Genomic DNA, 20,353 nt, shown 5'->3' on the forward strand with positions numbered 1-20,353 from the left:
AAGGACAATTCCCTAAAGTGATCTGCTGCATGTTGGAGCTGGAGAAATCAACTGGAAGGAAGCAGATTGTTCAGCTCAAGCAATGACAACAATAGCTACTTCTGAACCCAGGAGAACCAGAACTGAGATTATGACCTGCCAGGTCACAGCTTCAATTGGGACTCTAACTTTGCACATCTTTTGCCTCTACCTCTAATTCTCCCTCTATTTGAACCTAATGCTCATGTGTGTACCCCCAAAGACAGCTGAGGATGAACTGAAGTGCTGTTTTCCATGGCATCCCCACACCACAAATCTGTCTCCTTTCTGTGCCCTTCATCATGTTTCTTTATTTGGCAGAAAAGTGTGTGTTGCAGGTCTGATAGATTCCTCTCCTAATAAGTGTTGCTATCATGTTCACTATGTTTCCTATCTTGCATCAATTCCTCTCTTGCAGGATGCAAGGTCGGAGGTAGGTAGCCACACCAACTCTCTGGTAACACTAACAAGGAACGGGAGGGAAATCCAAGCTCTAGAGGAAGCTGATGGAATGTTCAGACCGGGCTCAGTATCCTGAGTCAGTCAAAATTAGTGTCAAAAAGAGAAATGAAGAGAATGTACACATGCATAAGATAAATGCTAATTTGGTAGAATTACTGGAAAGCAGCTTCCTTTGGCATTTTTCTGTAAACTATAGATGTGAATTCAATTTTTGTAGTTTCCAGAGTTGGAGTCTAATCTCAGAGATGTGTAAGAAACAGGCATGTGGTGTGTCTTCTGTTCTTGGTTCAGAGCTCCTACTAAATCCTTCCTTTCTTCCTGAAGGATGGAGGCACAGAGATCACCTTTTGTTCTTATATTTGGTCTTTGATTCCAGTTCCTGTCACAGATCTCCTAATTTCCTGGGGTTTCCTGGATAAGAGATACATCATTTGTTCTAGAGAGGGACTGTCAGTGGGTTCCTGGTTGGGGACTGATCCCCAGAAAGACCTAGGCTATACGACTAGATGCTTAGAACTCCTGTAGCCCCATCCCTCAGTGAGGGAAGAGGTGCGGTCAACTGAGTTAATAATAGATTTTGTCCATACGATGAAGCCTCCTGAAGGATCTGTCAAGTGAGGAGATTTCAGAGAGCTTCTGGGTGGGTGGACATGCATGTATGTGCCAGCAGGGTGGCCCAGATCACCTCCCTGGGGACACAGTCTATCCTGGGACTCTGCCAGGCCTCATGCTAAATACCTCTTTATCTGGCTGTTCACACATCCTTTAGCACATCCTTTGTAACAACCATCCATGTTCTCTTGAGTTCTATGGGCTGTTGTAGCTAATTATCAAAACCAGGGGATGGGGTCCTGGGAGACTCTGATTTCTACTCAAGTTGGAAAGAAGTGTGGATAACGTTGAGGACTCACTAATTATGATTGGCCTCCCGTGTGTGTGTGTGTGTGTGTGTGTGTGTGTGTATGTGTGTATGTGCGTATGGTGTTTGTAGTAGTCCTGTGGGACTGAGTTCTCAGCCTAATTCTACTTTAATCTACAATCATAACCGAATTGAAAGATACCCCTTGAGCTGGTTTGGCTGTGAAACCATCCCTTCTGCCTCCATCTAAAACCGAGCTCCAAGTCTCATTCTGCCACTTGTTAGCTAATTTACCTCAGACAAATTGCCTGGGTACTCGGTCAGCTGCCTCATCCATAACACAGAACTACAGATGGAAACTACATGCTGAACAATGTTGGCCAGGACTTACAAGGTCAGTGTGAGCAACAAATGAAGTATAAAGGGAAATAGATGCCCCTATGCCTGACATGGAATAATAAATAAACAGTATGTTGGCTTTGATTATCATTTAAATAGGCTATACACTGTTCTAATACATAGTCTAATACAATATGCAATTGTATTGATAAAGTCAGTGCACATCAACTCTTAACTCTTTTTCCTAACCCACGAATGAATTCACAGCTAGGGAACTACGTTAGTCCAGCAGTCAGGAGAATGAATGTGTGTGCGTGAGAGTGGGGTTTTAAGCCTAGCTAATGTCCCCCACAGGAAAGAACCATCAGCAAATCTACTGGTTATGCAGTTATTTAGTAAATCCTCCAGGGTATTTGTTGAAACAAAGCCCTTTGTGTATCACAGACTTTGGGATAAGAACGTGGGGGTGGACAGTGAGGATAGCAAGCTCTGGTAAGAACTTCAGGAATCAAATGCCTACCGAATCAGGCAAAAGAAAAAGAGAAAGAAAAAGAAAAAGGCTGGTGGGGGGACCTGGAAGGAAAGAAGGAATGGAAAGGGAGACAGGGAATGAATCAGGGACAGCAGGCCTCCATAAACAAAGGTATATTGTTTCAAGGAGAAAGGAGAGAGCCACCCAATTTGGAACAGAGCATGGAAGTGCAAGTCAGATACAGACACAAAGTAGCCGTTGGCAGTGTCTGTTGAAGGTCATTGGTGAGAATTTTTTCAGGGTTACTTTCTGAGAGAGGCAGAAGGGAAAAGATGGGTGGTTAAAGAGTAGGTAGCATTTCGCCAAGAAGCTTGACAAGAAAGAAAAGGCAGGAAGAAGATAGTAATCTTTTGGGCAAAGACCTAACAAATCTAGAGGACGGTCTATGTTCTGTGGTGAAACACTTGCAGGACTGGTAGAGAAAGGCAATCAACAAAAGGGAAGTTGGAGGGTAGGGCTAGAGAGGGGGCATGGGGAGTAAGATCCCAGCTGGTATTGGGGCACAGTTGGGTGGTGACATCTTGAGTGGAAGGTGAACACAGCTTATGTTTATGTTTATGTCGGAGGAAGAAGGTTGTTTAGAGCCAGGTGGAGAAATTTTAAGTCAGGGAGGAGGAAGTTGAGGAGGGTCCAATTGAAGACTTGGAATAAAACTGGTTCTGAGGGCTCATCCATGATTGGAGACCCGAAGTTGATTGTGCACCCATCATAATGGAATTCACTCCAGGTTCTCAGTAGCCTACTGGATAAGCGTTTTAAAAAATTAGGGAAGAAGGAGGAATTTTCTGAGTTTATTGGATGGCATACCTTGGGTCCCTGGGGTCCTGGCAAACCTTCAGGGCCTGGGAATCCTTTCTGTCCAGGAAAACCAGGGCGTCCAGGAAAGCCTTTCTCTCCCTGTTAAAACAAAACAAAAGCCAAGCAATCACCCTCAACAGCAGGTATCTAACAGCAAACACCCTCATAACCATTGCCTTCTCTTAGGATTTCATGATGATATTGATGCAAGCTATTGCTTCCGTGGTTAAAGAAGTAAGAATTAGCACAGTCGAGGGAAAGCTACCAGCTGGAGCATCTGTTCACGGGCTTCAGAGTGCTGCCCGGGCTCTTATCCCCAATGGTAGCCTTGTGCAGGGCAGAGGTGAAGGGAGAAGAGGTCAACGGAGGGGAAATCCAGTGAGAGAATCAAGATGAATGGAGTGTGTTTGTTGAGCGATAGAGAGGGGGAAGATAAAGCATAAGAATGTGTTCTCAGACTGTGTCATTCATTCTGTAGCTTTACAAGAACACCTTGCAGACTGCAAGTTTTAGAAACTTTCACGAGTACAGAGGAATTAGTAATTCAATCTCTTATTATCTATTATCTCTGTAGGAGATTCAGAGATATCAAGGACAGTGTACCCACCATGTGAGATAAAAATAATTTTTAAAGGAAAGAAAGTGGCATTGTGAGGAAGCCCCTAGCAAATGTGAATCGAAGTGCTTTAGGTTCAATACTTTACACAGTTTTCTAGCAATAAATAGCCTTTGTGTGGATATGAATCTGGGGATTGGTCCTTAGAGCAAAGCTGCTGGCTGATTGAATTAATTTTGTTACTCAATTGGCAAATAAGAACAACAACAACAAAAAACAACCAAAAAACAAAACAGAATCAGATACTTTATTATTTGTGTTGATGTGTGTATATACCCAATAAGAAGAAGAGTAAAGGAATTGTTAGACACTTAGCACTACTCAGTAATTTCATACACCCTAAGCAGCTTCTTTCAGGGAGTTGGGACTCAATAAACCCTTGGGTGCATGGTGAATCACAGAGAGGTTTTCCAACATGAATCTGAATACGCAACCCTCAAAGCGTCAGGGGGAAAAAAGCTTAAATCAAAGTGCATGTGAATTATAAAACATTTAAAAAATATGAAAGTCTACCCAGCATGTAACTTTTGTATAAGCTGTTTCATCTAATGAGCTTAACATGTTTTCTTAAAAATATTTTTAATGGTCAGCCTTCAGTACTGTGACACAATTAATTAGTGTCTCCAAGAAAATAGTTTTGTAAACAAAGAGACAACTTTAGTCCTGCTCCTGTCTTAATGATCACAAATTGCAAGTTAATGGAGCGAATTAATGAGATTTCATGGCATTCCTTTTTTTCTTGAAGTCTGCAATGGAGCTGCTAGCATCTCCCTGCTAAATTTTGGGAATTTTCCATCAGGGGGCGATCTTGAACCTGTCTGCAGGACTTGTTGCTTTTTGTGTTTATGTTATGTCAAAATGAGTGAATCCAATTGTTTTCATTTTTACTTGTATGTTTAGCCACATTGTAAACAGTGTATATACTCTGAGATCTTCCTATAAACTTTCTCCCCCCTCCCCACTTGCCACTGATTCTCTATAGACCTACAGAGTTATAATGTAACTGCCACTGTTTACACAAGGTATCCAAAGCTTCCTAGCAGGTAAAGGGGTTAATGTTTAGATATAATTACTTTAACATTAGATGGAGGGGATTAAACAGCACACTGACTATCTTCCTGCTGCTGCTGGAGGCAGAGTGTGGATTATTTGGTGAGAGAGTGAGGAGAAGCAGTATTGTTGTGGTTGCTTGATGGTTTGTTTTTGTTATTGTTTTACCTTCTCTCCTTTGGTCCCATCACAGAAGCACTGGCCTTTGTCTTTGCAGACACAGCCCTAGGGAAAAAGGAAAGAGAAAATGTTTAACATTGAACACATTTCTCGGTTGCTAAGACACTATTCTTCATTAGGAGCCACAGGACACGGTGGCAACATGCCCATGGAACTTGGGTATAAAAATGAATGGCAGATGAGTATATGCCATTTTGACTGTATTTAGTTTTATGTCAATTTTAAGTTATTTAGTTACGTGTAGAAAAGACAAAGTAAGCTATTCCTTCCCCTCCCACCCCCCCCCCCCAACAACAAGGAGTTAAACCATACAAAGTCTTGTATGTACCACTGTTTGAGGTAAAACATGGTCTTGGCAAATTTTAGAGTCAATGTAATATTCTTATATATGTGTTTGTATACAGTACTGTATGCATGTTATATGCACCTTAGGTATACATGCTGTATATTTACGCTGTATTTTCTACAAGTCGTTCTAAGCCTTTCTTTTCCTGCATTAATGTTCAAACCTGAGAAACGATCTACCTATTATTTGTCTTTAAAGAAAACAAATTCATTAACAGTCATATTGAAATATGCTTACAAAACCAATAAGAATTCAGCAATGAGCCAGGGACATCTGATTAGATTAGAACCCTCAGCCCTCAGTATTTACATATACATCAACTCTAATGAAGTACAATTTGGGCGGCGGGGGTGGGGGGAGTGGAAATATGTTCCAGCAGAAGAATAAAGAGAAAAAAAGTGTTCTGACTCTGTCTTTATCAATCATGTTTCTATCTTTTCTATAAGTTAATAGTAACTGGAAATTAATTTTCTATGCTAAAAATACTGTTAGTGATAGTAGAGGCAGGATCCTTCAAGGAGATCTGCTGGCTAGTTTGGTAGTTTGATCCACAAGCTGTTGACTTGTTCTTTCTCCCCTTCACCCTCTCTCTGCACGTGTGTGTGTGTGTGCGCGCATGCGCACACACACAGTGTCATTCAGTGATAGATTAACACAGCCCGACCCTTGCCCTTCCTAAGCCTTTTATATGTATCCCCCCCAAAACAAGAGTATGCTCTTATCCAATTATAGTCCGATCTCCCAAACCAAGAAATCAACAAACACATGGTGCTTTCAGATTCCCAGCCTTAAGTAAGATGTCCCGCTTTATGTAAGGTCCTCAATGGTCAAAGGCAATGAAAGGCAGTTCCAGGTTTAACAAAGCTTTGCTTTGACATCAGCGCTTTCAACCTGTAGTCGTTCATGGGGTCTGATCCTACCACGTAGCTCCCATCAAGGACGCAGAGGGCATCAGAGGTGGAACAGTAGTTCATTGCCCTCCCCTCGCCCCGCCCCCAAGCTCTCAGCCCTGCAGGAAGGGGGCTTCCTTCTATCAAAATGACATTATCCATTAAGGTCCCTCAGTTTGGGTCATGAACTTTTAGGAACAGTATAATGAAGTTTGAGGTCCATATGATCTGTTTACACATAAAGATTGAATTCCTACTTGTTTGTTTAGTCACAGCTGGTTGTATACTTGTGCAAGGTGGCTAAATGAAGAATCAAAAACAAGCAAGAGATGCCCCGACAGTAGACATTTTATTTTAATTTACATACATGGAATGCACATGAAATCTTCAGTCTTGTAGGATGGAATCTAAGTCCTTTCTTTGGGACTGCACTTGTGGTATGGAAGAATTCCATGTCCTTCCTAAATCACACACTGAATACATCCTTGACAATCTCCAGTTTGGATTTCCTCAAAACAAGCAGAATACAATTTATCTAGACACCTGACTCTGTTGCTAGCTAACTTTCAAAATGATATGTTGGTCACATCTACTTGTGTAATAGTCATTTCTCTCAAACCCTCTTCCTTGGCCCCAGTCTCCTGCAGTTCAAACCCTGGGACTTGATCATGCTAAATAAATGTGCTACCACGATCTGTGCCCAGAGGCCCTGTGCAGCCCTTGAACTGTATTTCTATCCATCCTTCCAACCTTGTTTTTGAACGAAGATTTTATGCATTCATATATAATCACATACTATTTCACCGGATAGTTTTGTGATGATTGCAGGTGCTTCTAGCAGAACTGAGAGTGAGAACGACAAACTCTTGGTCATCATAAAACCCATTTGTGGGACAGGCCTGTGCTGGTGTGTGGAAGAGAATCATGACGTCTCTGTTATGGGCAGATAGGGCGAGCTCTGGTGCAGCCAGCAGCCAGCCAGAGAGTCATGGATAGCGACAGGACCTGCTGTTGATTCTGTTCACATTGACTCTCATCCATCATGTGTGTACACGGCCTGCTCTGGCAGCGAGGCGCCACCTCCAGCCCCCCAGCTGTCTGTGTGCCTGGCTTAGCAGAACTACCCCCAAAGTCACCCCAGTTTTCATTCTCAGCTAAACTGGCAAGGCGTGGCCTGCCCGTGCGGCTGCACAATCGGGCTGACGAGGACTTCAGAGTATGCGACAATTTTGCTGAAGGGCAGATCCTCCACCTGATTGAATCAACTCAGAATTCCAGCCAGGGCAGCTCTCTGGCAGCTGTTCAGCTGCTGATCTAGAAAGGAGCTGGGGCCCAGTGGTGTGGAGAGCGGAGCCTGCAGCAGCCCAGGAGAAAAGGCATCCTGGTGACTTTGGAGCGCAAGACTTAAAGTAATGAATTATCGTCACTAGGCCATTTTCCCTTAAATGAAAGTTTAAACACTGCAGATGCTTCAGTTATTTAAATAGGTGATGTCACAGAAAGATACAGAGTTATATTTTCATTCATGCTGATTTGGGTCCAGTTATTCTTTTATTCAAGCTGCTTTGGAAACATCATGATTGCTTTAATGGGACAAGACGTATTAATTTCTACTCAAATGTGAAATCACTTAAAAACCAGTATGGATGAAGACTATTCTGACGGAAAGCACAACTTGACAGGTATTTTTTTTAAAGCAACGTGTTCATGATTTTTCCGTTTCCAACAATAAAGTACCTCTTGAATTCCTTATATTGACTGTTAATGGGATAAACATTCAGCTGTCATAATTAACTACTATAATTTCTCTCCCCCCTTGAAACCAAGAAGTGGTCCATGTTAAGATGTTTTAGCACCTTTGAATTTTTACTAGTTCGTGTCAAGGGAATCATGCTTCTGACAGTTGCATTTGAGTCTCAAGACCTCGCACGGAATGAAGAAAAAAATGCATTGTAGAGACTCTGAAAGGGTTTCAGTGCTCAGGAGGCTTGCCGTGCATGCGCGCTGACCTAGGAAGGACTGACTTCCAGGGGTGCTTTGGGCAAGTGACTCAATTCTTCCAAGTTGCCTGTTTGTAAGGGGTGTGTGTGTGTGTCCATATGAAGATCCATCCTGCAAAGTTGTATGAGGAGGCGCAGACGTTGATAAAGGTTGTTGGAGATTACTGTGTGTGCATGCAGTAAGGGCTCAGGCATTGCGAGTTCCCCTTTCCTTGTTTGCTACAAGATCTTTTGCCAAAGAACTATGTGTGACTGTCTGGTCCTTCCTGGGTAAGTCTCAACTAGCCCTGTTTCCCTAGACATTCCTTCTTGAAGCCTGGCTGGGCCAAAGAACTGACCCTGACCTTCAGAGCTGGGGTAAGAGATAGACAATTATGTCTGCTACACTCCTTGTGAGTTAATTTGGATTTAATACTATTAATTCTAATGTTAAGCAAATGCTCTCATACTCCGCCAGGAGCACTTATGATTGTAGCCAATCAACCTAATGAAATGGTACTTACCAAATGTGATTAAATAGGAATGCATAAAATTTCAGTTGCAAAAGCAAGGTTAGAAGTATGGATGAAATAAAATTCAAGGCCTGGGCAGGACTGGTGGGTTGTAGGTCAATGCTAGAGCATTTGCTTAGCATTAGAATTAATAATACCCCCAGCGCTATGAGAATTAATTATACCCTGAATCGAGTGCACAAGGAATACTAGTTGATCGGCCAAATATTCACACATACACACAAAGGAAACACGCAGACATGTGGCCAGCACTGCCAAGGCACTGATCAAGTCTGTTCTGTGCCTGTGGTACCCAGCAGTCACTCATCACCATCACCCGGATATCATCTTCACAGGGCAAGGTGGTCTAGAGGAGAATAGCACCAGCATCAAAAGCAGCCATGCTGAATCTCTGTGCTGCCACATTACATGCATTGCTTTAAGTAAGCCTGGCGCCCTAGTTTTCACGCAGGTGAAATAGGGTGTTCTCAATTCCATTACCATTGTTTAGCTCAGGTTGAGAAGGCTTGGAAGAGAACAAGTCCATGGACACTCACCGAGGTTGGTCACTAATTTATTAACTGGCATTGCCCCTCATCAACTCAGGAGATGAAAATTTACTGCTTGCACTAGCTTACTAGGAGAAACTAGTTCATAATTTCTTAAATCTCCCTGGTTCTGGCAGGTGGTGAGATGTTATTTTTTGAACTGTTAAAATTAATGAAATAAAAGATCTAGTTAAGTACATACTTATGGTTCATTACAGTGACCATGAAATAAATATACATATATGTGTATATATATGTATGGTACATAATACATATCTACTTATCGATAGATACGTGTGTGCATACAATTCAATTTTTCATTTAGTAGTCCAGAGAACAATGTCCACGTAAATTGGGTTTTTCCTTATTCTGCTCAGAACAAGTCTGTCCTACTTATGCACATGCTCATGAGACACGGGCCATCTCCTGGGTTCTCCTCAACTCCCCCCCCCCACCTCCGCCACCTCCTCCCTCCCCAGGAGCCCCACTCCAGTGGGAGGGCAAGTTGGCACCTTCACAGCTGGTTCACACCCTACTGAGCAAGTCTGTTGATTTTGCACTGTGATTACTGACCCTGCCTGTCTCTCAGCCCAGCCAATCGCCCAAAGGGAATGTTTTTGTGTGTGAAAAGAAGAGCTGACCAAGTATGGGCCACACCATGGCAGACAGCCCCTACTGTCTCCCCCCCACCCCCAGCTGTGGAGAGCATGGCTGGCTCTACCGTGTCTGGTGTCTGCCTTGAGCAGTGACCATGAGCTTTGGCAGTTTGCCCTCCAGTCAAGAAGGAGCCACCGGGGAGCTGCTTGCTGCCAGCCTCTCCTGTCCAGCCCTATAGCTCAGTCCCACACTCGAGTGTCACAAATATCTCACTGCAAGTCAAGTCCCATCTTTCAACTCCTGTTCAGAGAGACAGCACTAGTCTAGACATCTAACCCAGCCACCTTTTTTTTTTTTTCCTTAATTTTCTGGATGGCAGCAAGTACGAGATGACTGGCCCTGACAAGGAGGGTGGGGGGTAAGGAGTGTTCTTGTGGACATCTGGGAGTAAACAATGTGGTCAGAGAGTTTGGCTTGACTCCTGTAAGCCAGGAGCAGTATGTATACCTACAATCATTAACCCCAGCTTCGTGGTTTTTTTTTTCCGTTTTCCCATTTAAAAGACTTTCAATGGGAAAGAACCAAGAGACTTTCAACCATTCACTAGTGCTAAGCAAAGTCTATAAGACCCCTTATCCAAACTGTAGGGAGAGGAACTGAGCGTTTTATTCATCAGGAGTGGAGGATAGCAGTGTTTCTGAGCACTGACTATGCATAACTCCATTCCCAGAGCTCTCTTATTTTATTTGCAACTTTTTCTATTTGGTGATATCAAGAGGCTAGAGGAGGTAAGCCTAGGCTCTCAACCCAGAACATTTGACACACAGCTCTCTTCTCAGTCATTATGCTGTAGCCTTCCTCCTCTTCCTCCTCCCCTCTTCCTCCTCCTTCTCCTCATTTTTTCTTTCCTTTTTCGCTCCTCCTCTTCTCTTTGGTAGTACTGCACTGGCTTCAAAACACAATTTTCACAGGTCACCCTTCTGAGTAGCTAGGATTGCAGGAATGTGCTATCATTGCTCAGCTGAAACTCCATTTTAATAAAAGTTCACGTGAGACTTTGCCCTCAGCCAAGTGGCACTCTGGGTGTGAGCTGGCACTGTTAAAATCGGTCACAAATCCCAAAGATCCAGCCTTCTGGGTTTTGTCTTCCGGGGCCACGCCGGGCCGTGTGATCCACCCACGAGGGAACAGGGTCAAGAATTAGGTCTGTCTCCAGGGATCTGACAGTCTAACTCAGAGTACACACAGCTGGACTGGGTTACAGCCAGAGGGTGGGGTCCTCAGGAGAACACCAAGAAAAGCCAAAGGACAAATAGGTTGAGGAGTGCCACAGCAATAGAAAACTGCAAAATGCCCAAGAAAGCTGACAAGCAGGGATCCAAAAGGGAACAGAATTTCCAAAACCACAGACTTGGATTTGAACTGAAAATTATGCTCTATCTGTGGGGAAGATTGGAGACAAAGAAGAGAAGCGAATCACCTGGATTCTCATCCACCAAACTTCAGTTTAACTGATAACATTACAGCAGCAAGCTTGCGGGTTATGGAGCCTATATTTTGGGGGAATAGAAAGGTAAATAAATAAAATAAAATAAAATAAATAAGAAGCATCTTCAAGGAGCTGGGATTTGTTGTCTCTGAGGAATTTGGGCAGGAACAGTCTGGAGAAGGATTTGATTTTGTTTTCAGCCATTAAGAATATTTTATCATTGTTTTTCTTTTCTTTTGGAGTGAATATTTTACTTTGTTAAAAGTTGACAATAAAAAGAAAGTCCATGTGGAATCATTCATTTGTTTCCTAAAAATAAAAATCAAAGACATAATATAGCTCATCCAGAAAAATTGAACAGTTTATCTAAAAAAATAGACAAAAAATCAAAAAGATTTTCTGTTGCTTTATATCTAAAGTCCTAACATTTATGAATTGTTTTCTCAACTTGGTAAGCACTCTAAGTTCACCTTTGGGGATATTTTTCTTCCACTAGGAAAACTACTAACTTGAGTTTAACTTCCCTGTGTAAAAAAATACACTAAGAGTAAACATAGGAAAATTTTAAAAGGAAAATGGTTGAGGCATATGATTAAGAAGGCTTGAAATGGACAATTCTCAGAAGACACAGGGAAAGCTAATACTGATAGTGGAAGACAATGGTTATAAAGTGAGGGATGTACTGAGGATGGTGTAACATACTTGTAATCCTAGTTACTCGGAAGGCAGAGATAGGAGAAGCCAGTACCAGGGCTGGGCTAGCAAAAAGTCAGAGAGAGCCTACCTCAAAAGTAAGGGGGTGGGGGCTGGGGATATAGCCTAGTGGCAAGAGTGCCTGCCTCGGATACACGAGGCCCTAGGTTCGATTCCCCAGCACCACATATACAGAAAAAATGGCCAGAAGCGGCGCTGTGGCTCACGTGGCAGAGTGCTAGCCTTGAGCGAGAAGAAGCCAGGGACAGTGCTCAGGCCCTGAGTCCAAGGCCCAGGACTGGCCAAAAAAAAAAAAAAAGTAAGGTGGGCATGATGGGTCACCCTAGCTACATTAGAGTAGGAATTAATGAAATAAAAACAATAAAACATAACACAAAAATAATGAAAGCACTAGTGGTAGAGCCGTAGCCTCATCAGCATGAGGAGCTCAGTTCAAACCTCAATACATTCATTACAAATTCATATACACAATATATAAATTATGCATATAATTTGTATAGTACATATATACAATAAATATAAATTTATAATATATAAATTAATTAATCATAGGATGTTAAGATGACAAGAGACTTTGGCTTTCATTTGTCTCATTCTCAGTCCCAGGGCTGGTCTGATCCAATATGGAGCTTGGAACTTCTCATTTTTTCCTGTGAAAATGAATGGACTGCGTTTTAGGGAGAGACTGTGTACCGTTTCAAGCACAGAGCAAGCTACATGTGATCATTTCTGCCCCTAAACCTGCTGGCCCTGCCTCAAGAGGGAAAAACTCTCTGTGGCTGGCTGACTTGGGCTCCTGTTAGCTGTTGGCTGAGATGACATTGTGTAAATCATCTTCATTCCGGAAAGGGGAAGGCAGGTAGAGCAGCTCTGAGGAGGAGAGGGCTGGGACAATTAGCCAGGAAGTTCTGCTGCTCCCCGAACAGCTTTTGCCCAACTTACTTAACATGTTAAGCATTAAGAAGGATCTGAGGTTTATTCTTAAAATGGTAAATATTCACCTCCATCCTATGTACCTAAACAGTAAGACAGCACGTTTGGTTTAAAAAATACACATTACACACTGGGCCCTTGTAGCTTAGAGTAGGATTACAATGAGCCTCTAGCCCTAGCTGCTCAGGATGCTGAGATCTGAGGGTCATAATTTGAAGCCAGCCTGAGCAGGGAAGCTCCTGCCACTCACATCGCCAATTTACCAGTGAACAGCTGGGTATGGGGCTCAGCCTTCTTCAAAAAACAGCTAAGGGAGCCCATGAAGACCTGTGTTCAAGTCCCAGGACTAGGAAACATATTTTTAAAATTAAAAGCAATTACCATTGAGGTTAATGGTAAACCCTGAATAAGTGTCTCCCCCCTTCCCCGCCCTAATGGATGATGCCACTTCTTTGATTAGTGTTTACCACTGGCTGCCATTAGCACCCAGTCCACACCCCAGCACAGGACAGTCTTTGTACAGTAGCAGTATTCCTGGTTTCCCCAGTGGACAGACTGTGCTGTGCCCGCCCACCTCCTCTCTCCACCATCTCACACATTCCTGTGCTTTTCCATGGGGCCTGCAGTCGCCAGTGGCTACGTCCACGGCTCCTTTCTCTGCATGGCTGAGTTTTGCTCACTCAGGAGCAGATCCTCAGTGCGACAGCCCTCCATCCTCAAGGCCCTCCTCTGTGTTGGGCTCAACTGCTGTGTAACATCTATCTAATTGCAAGGCAATTATTTGTTTACATGCTTTTCTCTGCCACCTCACTCAGCCTTGGAAAGGAAGCCCATCCTTCTCCTGGGAGTGGGGGACAGATGGGACTGGTTTCCCAGAGGAGGCTGTTCCCCTGGCTGCCCATGACTTCGTGGGCTGGTTTGATTATGACAGGAGGCTTTCTGAACATAGCCTGACTGTTGGAATTGCATCATAGCCTGGGAACCGGCGGGGCCTGTGTGACCAGCGCTGCATGCATGTGGGTAGGAACTGAGAACAGAAGCAGTTGCCATAAAGAAGATGGACAGCGAGCCTTGAAGATGAGCCAGCTCACACAGGATGCTGGAGACCTCCAGTGCCAGCAGAGGCTAACTAAAGTCATTCTCTGTGTTCAGTGGGATCACATGACACTCTCACCCTCAAAGCCACATGACCTCAACCACTTTCCCCTTAGCTTCTAACAGAAAAGTTATGAACAAGTTCCAATTACCTGATAGGGTGATTCTTACAGTAGAGCTGGAGGCTGGAAGGGAGGGAGGGAGAGCGAGAACAAGGGAGGGGAGGGAGAGAAGGAGGGAGGGAGGGAGAGAAGGAGGGAGGGAGGGAGAGAAGGAGGGAGGGAGAAAAGGCAAGGGAGAGAGAATAGAGAAGGGGAAGGAGAAAGAAAGAGGGAGGGAGAGAGGGAAGGAGAGAGGGAGAAATGGAGAGAGAGAAAGAGAGACAAGGGGAGAAGAGAGGAGGGAGTTTACATCTGGGATATCAGCAGGTTTGTTTTGTCCAGTGAGGAAAGCAAGCCGGAAAGGGGGCCAAGCACTCACAGAATGGCTGACTCCTCCTTCACCGTGGAAGATGATTACTAAGGAGGAAGAGAACTTGGAGACAGGGACTAGAGGATGGCTGAAGCACTTCCGGTATGGGACCGCAGCATTGTCCAATTAGGGATCCTCAAGAGATAAAAATGTAAAGAAGGCAGGGTGCCCAGAGCAAGACTGTGGTAGGTAAGGTCAAGGTCAAGGTCAAGGGTCAAGGATGATGTCATCCATGGAAACAGAAGACTGAGGTGGAAGAGGAAACATGATTACTGCCAAGGGTAATGTCATAATATGCACAATGTTGGAATTCTTTTATACTAGCAGGCGAGACAGAGAGGGGTGGTAACTTCTCCAAGTTCATGTGTTGGCACTGGGGCTCAGTCTCGGGACCTGGCTACTACTTGAGCTAGAGCTCCACTTCAAGCTTTTTGCTGCTTAACTGGAAGTAAGAGTCTTAGGGATTTGTCTGCCTGGATTGGCTTGGTACTTCAGTCGCTATCTTTAGTTACAGATGCCTGGCTCATTCTGAATTTTCTTTCTTTTTTTTTTTTTTTTTGGCCAGTCCTGGGCCTTGGACTCAGGGCCTGAGCACTGTCCCTGGCTTCTTCCCGCTCAAGGCTAGCACTCTGCCACTTGAGCCACAGCGCCGCTTCTGGCCGTTTTCTGTATATGTGGTGCTGGGGAATCGAACCTAGGGCCTCGTGTATCCGAGGCAGGCACTCTTGCCACTAGGCTATATCCCCAGCCCCATTATTCTGAATTTTCTAACCAATAACATAGGCAGGCAAATTAGTTGGAGTTTTCTTTGAATGCATATTATTTCACTAGCAGGAAAATATAACTCATTTTTAAATGGCGACACTGACAGCGCTGCTGCTGTGGCTAGAGGAATGGTACCCTATTGGCTAATCAACAAAAATGAAAAATAAAATTCATGCTTTAGGTCTAGTGGGTGCTAATTTCTCTTTTCCTCCTTACATTCTTGGGCAATGAAAGAACCCCCAAAGTATCCAATACAAGTTTCAGACATTCAAGAACGAGCCAGTCTGAAAACAAATATGTCCAGGTCTATTTTTCACTTTTGTGGAGTTGGTAAATAAGCACTTCCCCACAGTGGCTCTTAGGAAAGATGTGATAAGAAAGTCCTTAAACCAGGCACCAAGACTATAGAGTTGAAGACTGTGCAACAAGGCACCCTCCAAATATGGGTAAGGAATAAATGAGCTAAGGTCTGGCTGACATATTTCAAAAGGCTGAGTAGCAATCCTCAAGTTCTCTGCACACAAGCTCTGAAATGCCTGGCACATTGCAGAGGCAGTGGCTCTGACTGATAGTGAGCAGGTATTTGAAGAATGGAAGCTGCTGGATGACCAGCAGCCAGGTGATGCCAGGTATGTCTATAGGCTCAAACCCAGGTACTGAAACAAGAAGGCAAACTCTGCCCCTGCCCCTTAGTTATTTGTATTATAAAGGAAAACACAGAGAAGGTCGTAATACTGAACTGTCATAGCATAGCTTTGTAATGTTCTTTAAAATAGGAGCAAAATGATACACAACTAAATCAGAAATAAGGTCATAGAGTGATAACCTAGCAAGTGTCAGGCCCTGAGTTCAATCCTCAGAACTAAACTAAAAAATAAAAATTAAAAAAAAACACAACCAAAACAAAATACAGGCAACGTAGTTGGTTTTTCTGAGTGCTGGTGGCTCATGCCTGTAATCCTTGCTACTTGGGAAGCTGAGATCTGAGGATCATGCTTCAAAAATCAGCCCAGGCAAGAACAATTGTGAGACTCTCTATCTCTAATTAACCAGCAATAACCAGGAGTGGAGCTGTGGTAGAGTACTAGCCTTGAGCATGAAAGCTCAGTGACAGCATTCAGGCCCTGGGTTCAAGCCCCAGGACTGGCACATAAAAGAAAAGAGACAAAGGACAGGATTCATAGAGCTGTTAAAGGAGCACTGGAAGTATGAGTGGATTATCCAATGTGTTCAGGGGAGCATTTTACTTGGGCTCAATGAAACTCTAGGAATAACTCAACAGAACCGTTGCTATGCAAAGGGAGAATGGGATAAACCCACTATTCATTCACCCTGACTCCCCAGGGTGCCTGTGACAAGGACTACATACAGAGACTGTGTTTCACCAGATTACTCAGGATTCTCACATCAATTTCTGTTCCTACTTCCCTGGCTTGCCAGGGTCCCCGAGTCAACACAGACGTCTCAATAAGTGGGAGGTGAAAGGAAGCAGACCCTCATTTTCTTATTCCATCTTCAGAATTGAGCTTCAAATACATGTAGCCCAATGAGCTCCCCCTCTCTCCTGGAAGCACAGGTTCACCTCCTAGTTCACTCTTCATTTGCAATCAGGATCATTTTTTTTCTACTGCAGCTATAATTGTCTGTTTATATGCTTGTGATCACCAAAATCTGCAAAGAAGAAGACACCTCTAAGGCATGGTGCAGAGTTTGCCAATCACCATCTGTGAGGGCCATTGGTCCACCTGACTGGTTTTACACAGCCCTCCAGCTCAGAGTGGCTCTACAGTTAAAACTGGGTGCTGGTGGCTCATGCCTGAAATCTTAGCTATTCAGGAGGCTGAGCTCTGAGGATCACAGTTTGATGCCAGCCTGGACAGGCAAGTCCTTGAGACTCTTATCTCCAGTTAACCACTAGAAAATGGGAAGTGGCACTGTGGCTCAAGTGGTAGAGTGCTGGCATTGAGCCAAAAAGCTCTGGGACAATGCTCAGGCCCCTGTAACTGATAAAAACAAAAACCAAAAGCCAAGAAAATAAAAACAAAATAACCCTAGTTAACAAAGCCTACCCGCTTTTTCAGCAGTACTGTAGCTGGAGGATTTATGGCAGTTACCTCTTGGCCCACAAATCCCAAAGGTCAACCTCATTTTCCAGAAAATGTTTTCCACCTCCTAGCATAGAATAGAAAGAACTGGAATTGGGCAGAGAGCAAAGCTCTCTGTTTTTGGTTTTGTTGTTGCTGTTTGCTTCTCATTTTTCCCAGAGTGTATGACCTTGGAGTGGGTAAGCTCCTTCTCTGCAACACTCATGCCCATAAGCGCTTCTAATTTCATCTAGTATAAATTTCCTTCTGCTTCAGCCTATACTTCAGCCAGTTAAGAAATCCTACGATTTCGAACTTGCACAGCAGCCAAAGAACAGGGCTGTGACCTTGCTTGATTTTGGGAGACAGTCAACTTGGGTCAGGATGAAAAGGAAGCAATTATGGTGTTTACAAACTGTGAAACATCAGATTGAAAAGTGGGACCCAAACTGGTGTGTTTTTGGATGATCAAGACCATTCTGGTGGAGTCAGAGGGCTCAAAGGTCTCATTTCAACACGCTCACAGTCTGCACTCAGACAGTAATGGTGGCGGTAGGGGGTGTCTTCACTTTGAGTCCTCTCCAGTACTTTCATTACATCCTGAGTCATTCACTCCATGCTATGCTATGGCCCCAGGAAGGGAGGCTGAGAATGTTCTTCGAATGTAAAGGCAAGAATAACAGGTGTGGAGGAGGCTCAAGATCCACAGAAAGTGGGAAGCACCACTCTAAAAGGTGTGCCAGTGCCATGAGCCCACAATTGCTCCGGTGTGGCTGAATGAACACGCTGGAGAAAGTGAGCCAGTCTAGACCAAGACTTAAAACGCCAAGCTGTGGTCATTAAGCCCCTGTGGTGTGGGTGTAGAGATGAAAAACTAGACCGAAGGAACAGTGTGTAGGGAGGAGACCTCGTGGACAGCACAGTAAGGCCTTGGGAACCTGCAGATTGTCCAATGTGCAGCACTGGGTCCTTCGGCCAGCCATACAGAAAGCAATGCCCGTGTCCCTCCTCACACCTCCCAGAAGACCCAGAGCCATGGCTTAGGGTGACCATTTACATTTTGAAAAGAAAATTTAAAAAGCTGTCTTCATGGCCCTGAAATATGGAAGGATACCTTAAGAAAGAAACAAGATAAACTAGAAAGAAAAAAAATGAGAAATGTGACTTCATTGCAATAAAACAACTTGATTCTCAGACAAAAAAGAAGTTGATAAGATGATTAGAAAACGGCAATATGACATTTACCAATGATAGATCAATGGATTCAAATCCTAGGAATCAATAGGAGAAGCGGACAATCGATAAAAGGTTTTTCCCAGTCATCTTATAGAAGAGGGAACATGAATAGCCCACAGGCAACGAAAACACATCCACGGTTGTAAGAAAAATGGCATGGTAAAGAAAAACTCAGATATGACTGCACACACACCATTTGGCCTAAATTAATAATAGCAGGCTGGCAAAACTGAAGTCTTGTAGGCAACAGGTTGGTGAAGACGAAGAGAAATGGGAGCGCCTGCATCTGGTAGGTGAGAAGACTACAACGGTTCGCGGACACGGCGCAGCACTTCCTAATAAAGGTACCTGTGTACATTCCTCAGTAACAACGATGGTAGGTTCCACACAAGAGACCTCTAGGGCAACGAGGCAGCAGGCAGGAGGACTGACAGCAAAGGCTGCAGGTGAGAGTGCAGGGCCCCTCCTTGGGACCCCGAATGGAAGGACTAGCTGGTCATTTGGAACATCAGGCACCTGGTATTCAAAGCATAGCATCCTGACCTAGTTGGCTACGGCCTAGACCGCAGACCCCTGCAGAAATCCTCCAGGATTATCCTGTTGTAAACTTTGCAGGACCTCAGTGATTAGTGGGATTTGGCTCTGTGCTGCTCATACACGGTCACACATGCTTTTTCCCAAGGTATGTTTTGTGTTCTTCAAAAATAGCTGGCTGCGTTCACACATTAGCTTTCCAAGTTGGCTTTGAATGCCCTCTTCCCTTTGGGAATTCCTCAGTGTATTTCCTTCCTTCCTTCCTCCCTTTCTCTTCTCCTTCCTTCCTTCCTTCCTTCCTCCTCCCTCCCTCCCTCCTCTCTCTCTCTCTCTCTCTCTCTCTCTCTCTCTCTCTCTTCTTTTTGGGTGCTGTCCTGGGGCTTAAACTAAGGGCCTCAGAGCTGCCCCTGAGCTGTTTTTGCTCAAGGCTAGTGATCAACCACTTGAGCACTTCTGGCTGTGTGTGTGTGTGTGTGTGTGTGTGTGTGTGTGTGTGTGTGTGTGTGGCTAGTTTATTGGAGATAAGAGTTTCACAGACTTTCCTGCCTGGGCTGGCTTTGAACTGTGATCCTCAGATCTCAGCCTCCCAAACAGCTAGGATTACAGGGGTGAGCCACCTGCTTCTGGCTGAGGCCAGTCTCATTCATCAGATAAAGTGTAAAACTGCCCACTAGTGTATAGAAGTCAGTGACTGTCATTACTCTGTTGTGTCAGTCTGTTTTCCATTACTATGACAAAATGCCCAAGATAAGCAACTTTAAGAAAAAAAAAGGAAAGTTTTATTTTGACCAATGGTTTTATAAGTACTGGGCCTCCAAAGTGATCAATTGGCCTGGTTCCTTTTAGACCTGGGGCACTACCATGGGGGTGGCTGGTGCTGTAACAAGCCTCTCACCTCAAGGTGGGGGGGGGGTACAAAGATGGAGGAAGAGGGGCTGGGAATGTGGTCCAGTAGTAGAGTGCTTGCCTCACAAAGATGGAGGAAGAGAGGGGCCGGGAGATAAGAGAGAAAAACCGATTTTTTTTCTCCTGTAGCTTTGGCTTAAAAACCAATCAACAAACAAACAGCAGTAGAAGAATCAGGCAGCAAACATGAGTGCCAAAAAGAGATAACGGGTAATGATAGAAGTCTGGGCTTCAGGAGAAACATGAAGTAGGAAACAGTAACATTTGCCAGGAAGGACAATGGAATGTGGGACGAGCCACAGTGAAAATGTACAGGAGTGAGTTACACAGCCCTGTGAACACAGGTGGACTGGGCACCACAAGCAAGTGATGCCTTACAGTGTGACTGTATTTGAAACAC

General features: G+C 44.2%; 1 protein-coding gene and 1 long non-coding RNA gene across 2 annotated transcripts in view; one reads left to right on the plus strand and one right to left on the minus strand.

The window, feature by feature from the left end:
• The window catches only part of Col4a3 (collagen type IV alpha 3 chain), a 125,535-nt gene that overhangs the window by 69,099 nt on the left and 36,083 nt on the right, over positions 1-20,353 (minus strand). The window contains exons 2-3 of the mRNA XM_048344623.1: positions 4,843-4,899; positions 3,018-3,107 (exon numbers count right to left, since the gene is read on the minus strand). Coding sequence (XP_048200580.1) covers positions 3,018-3,107; positions 4,843-4,899 — 147 coding nt within the window. The remainder of the gene's footprint in view (positions 1-3,017; positions 3,108-4,842; positions 4,900-20,353) is intronic.
• LOC125350244 lies at positions 738-19,212 on the plus strand. Its single transcript, XR_007210706.1, has 3 exons — positions 738-749; positions 13,059-13,066; positions 19,043-19,212. It is a non-coding gene; the product is annotated as an uncharacterized LOC125350244 (long non-coding RNA).

This window comes from Perognathus longimembris, chromosome 4 (assembly GCF_023159225.1).
Source record: "Perognathus longimembris pacificus isolate PPM17 chromosome 4, ASM2315922v1, whole genome shotgun sequence".
NCBI lineage: Eukaryota > Metazoa > Chordata > Mammalia > Rodentia > Heteromyidae > Perognathus > Perognathus longimembris.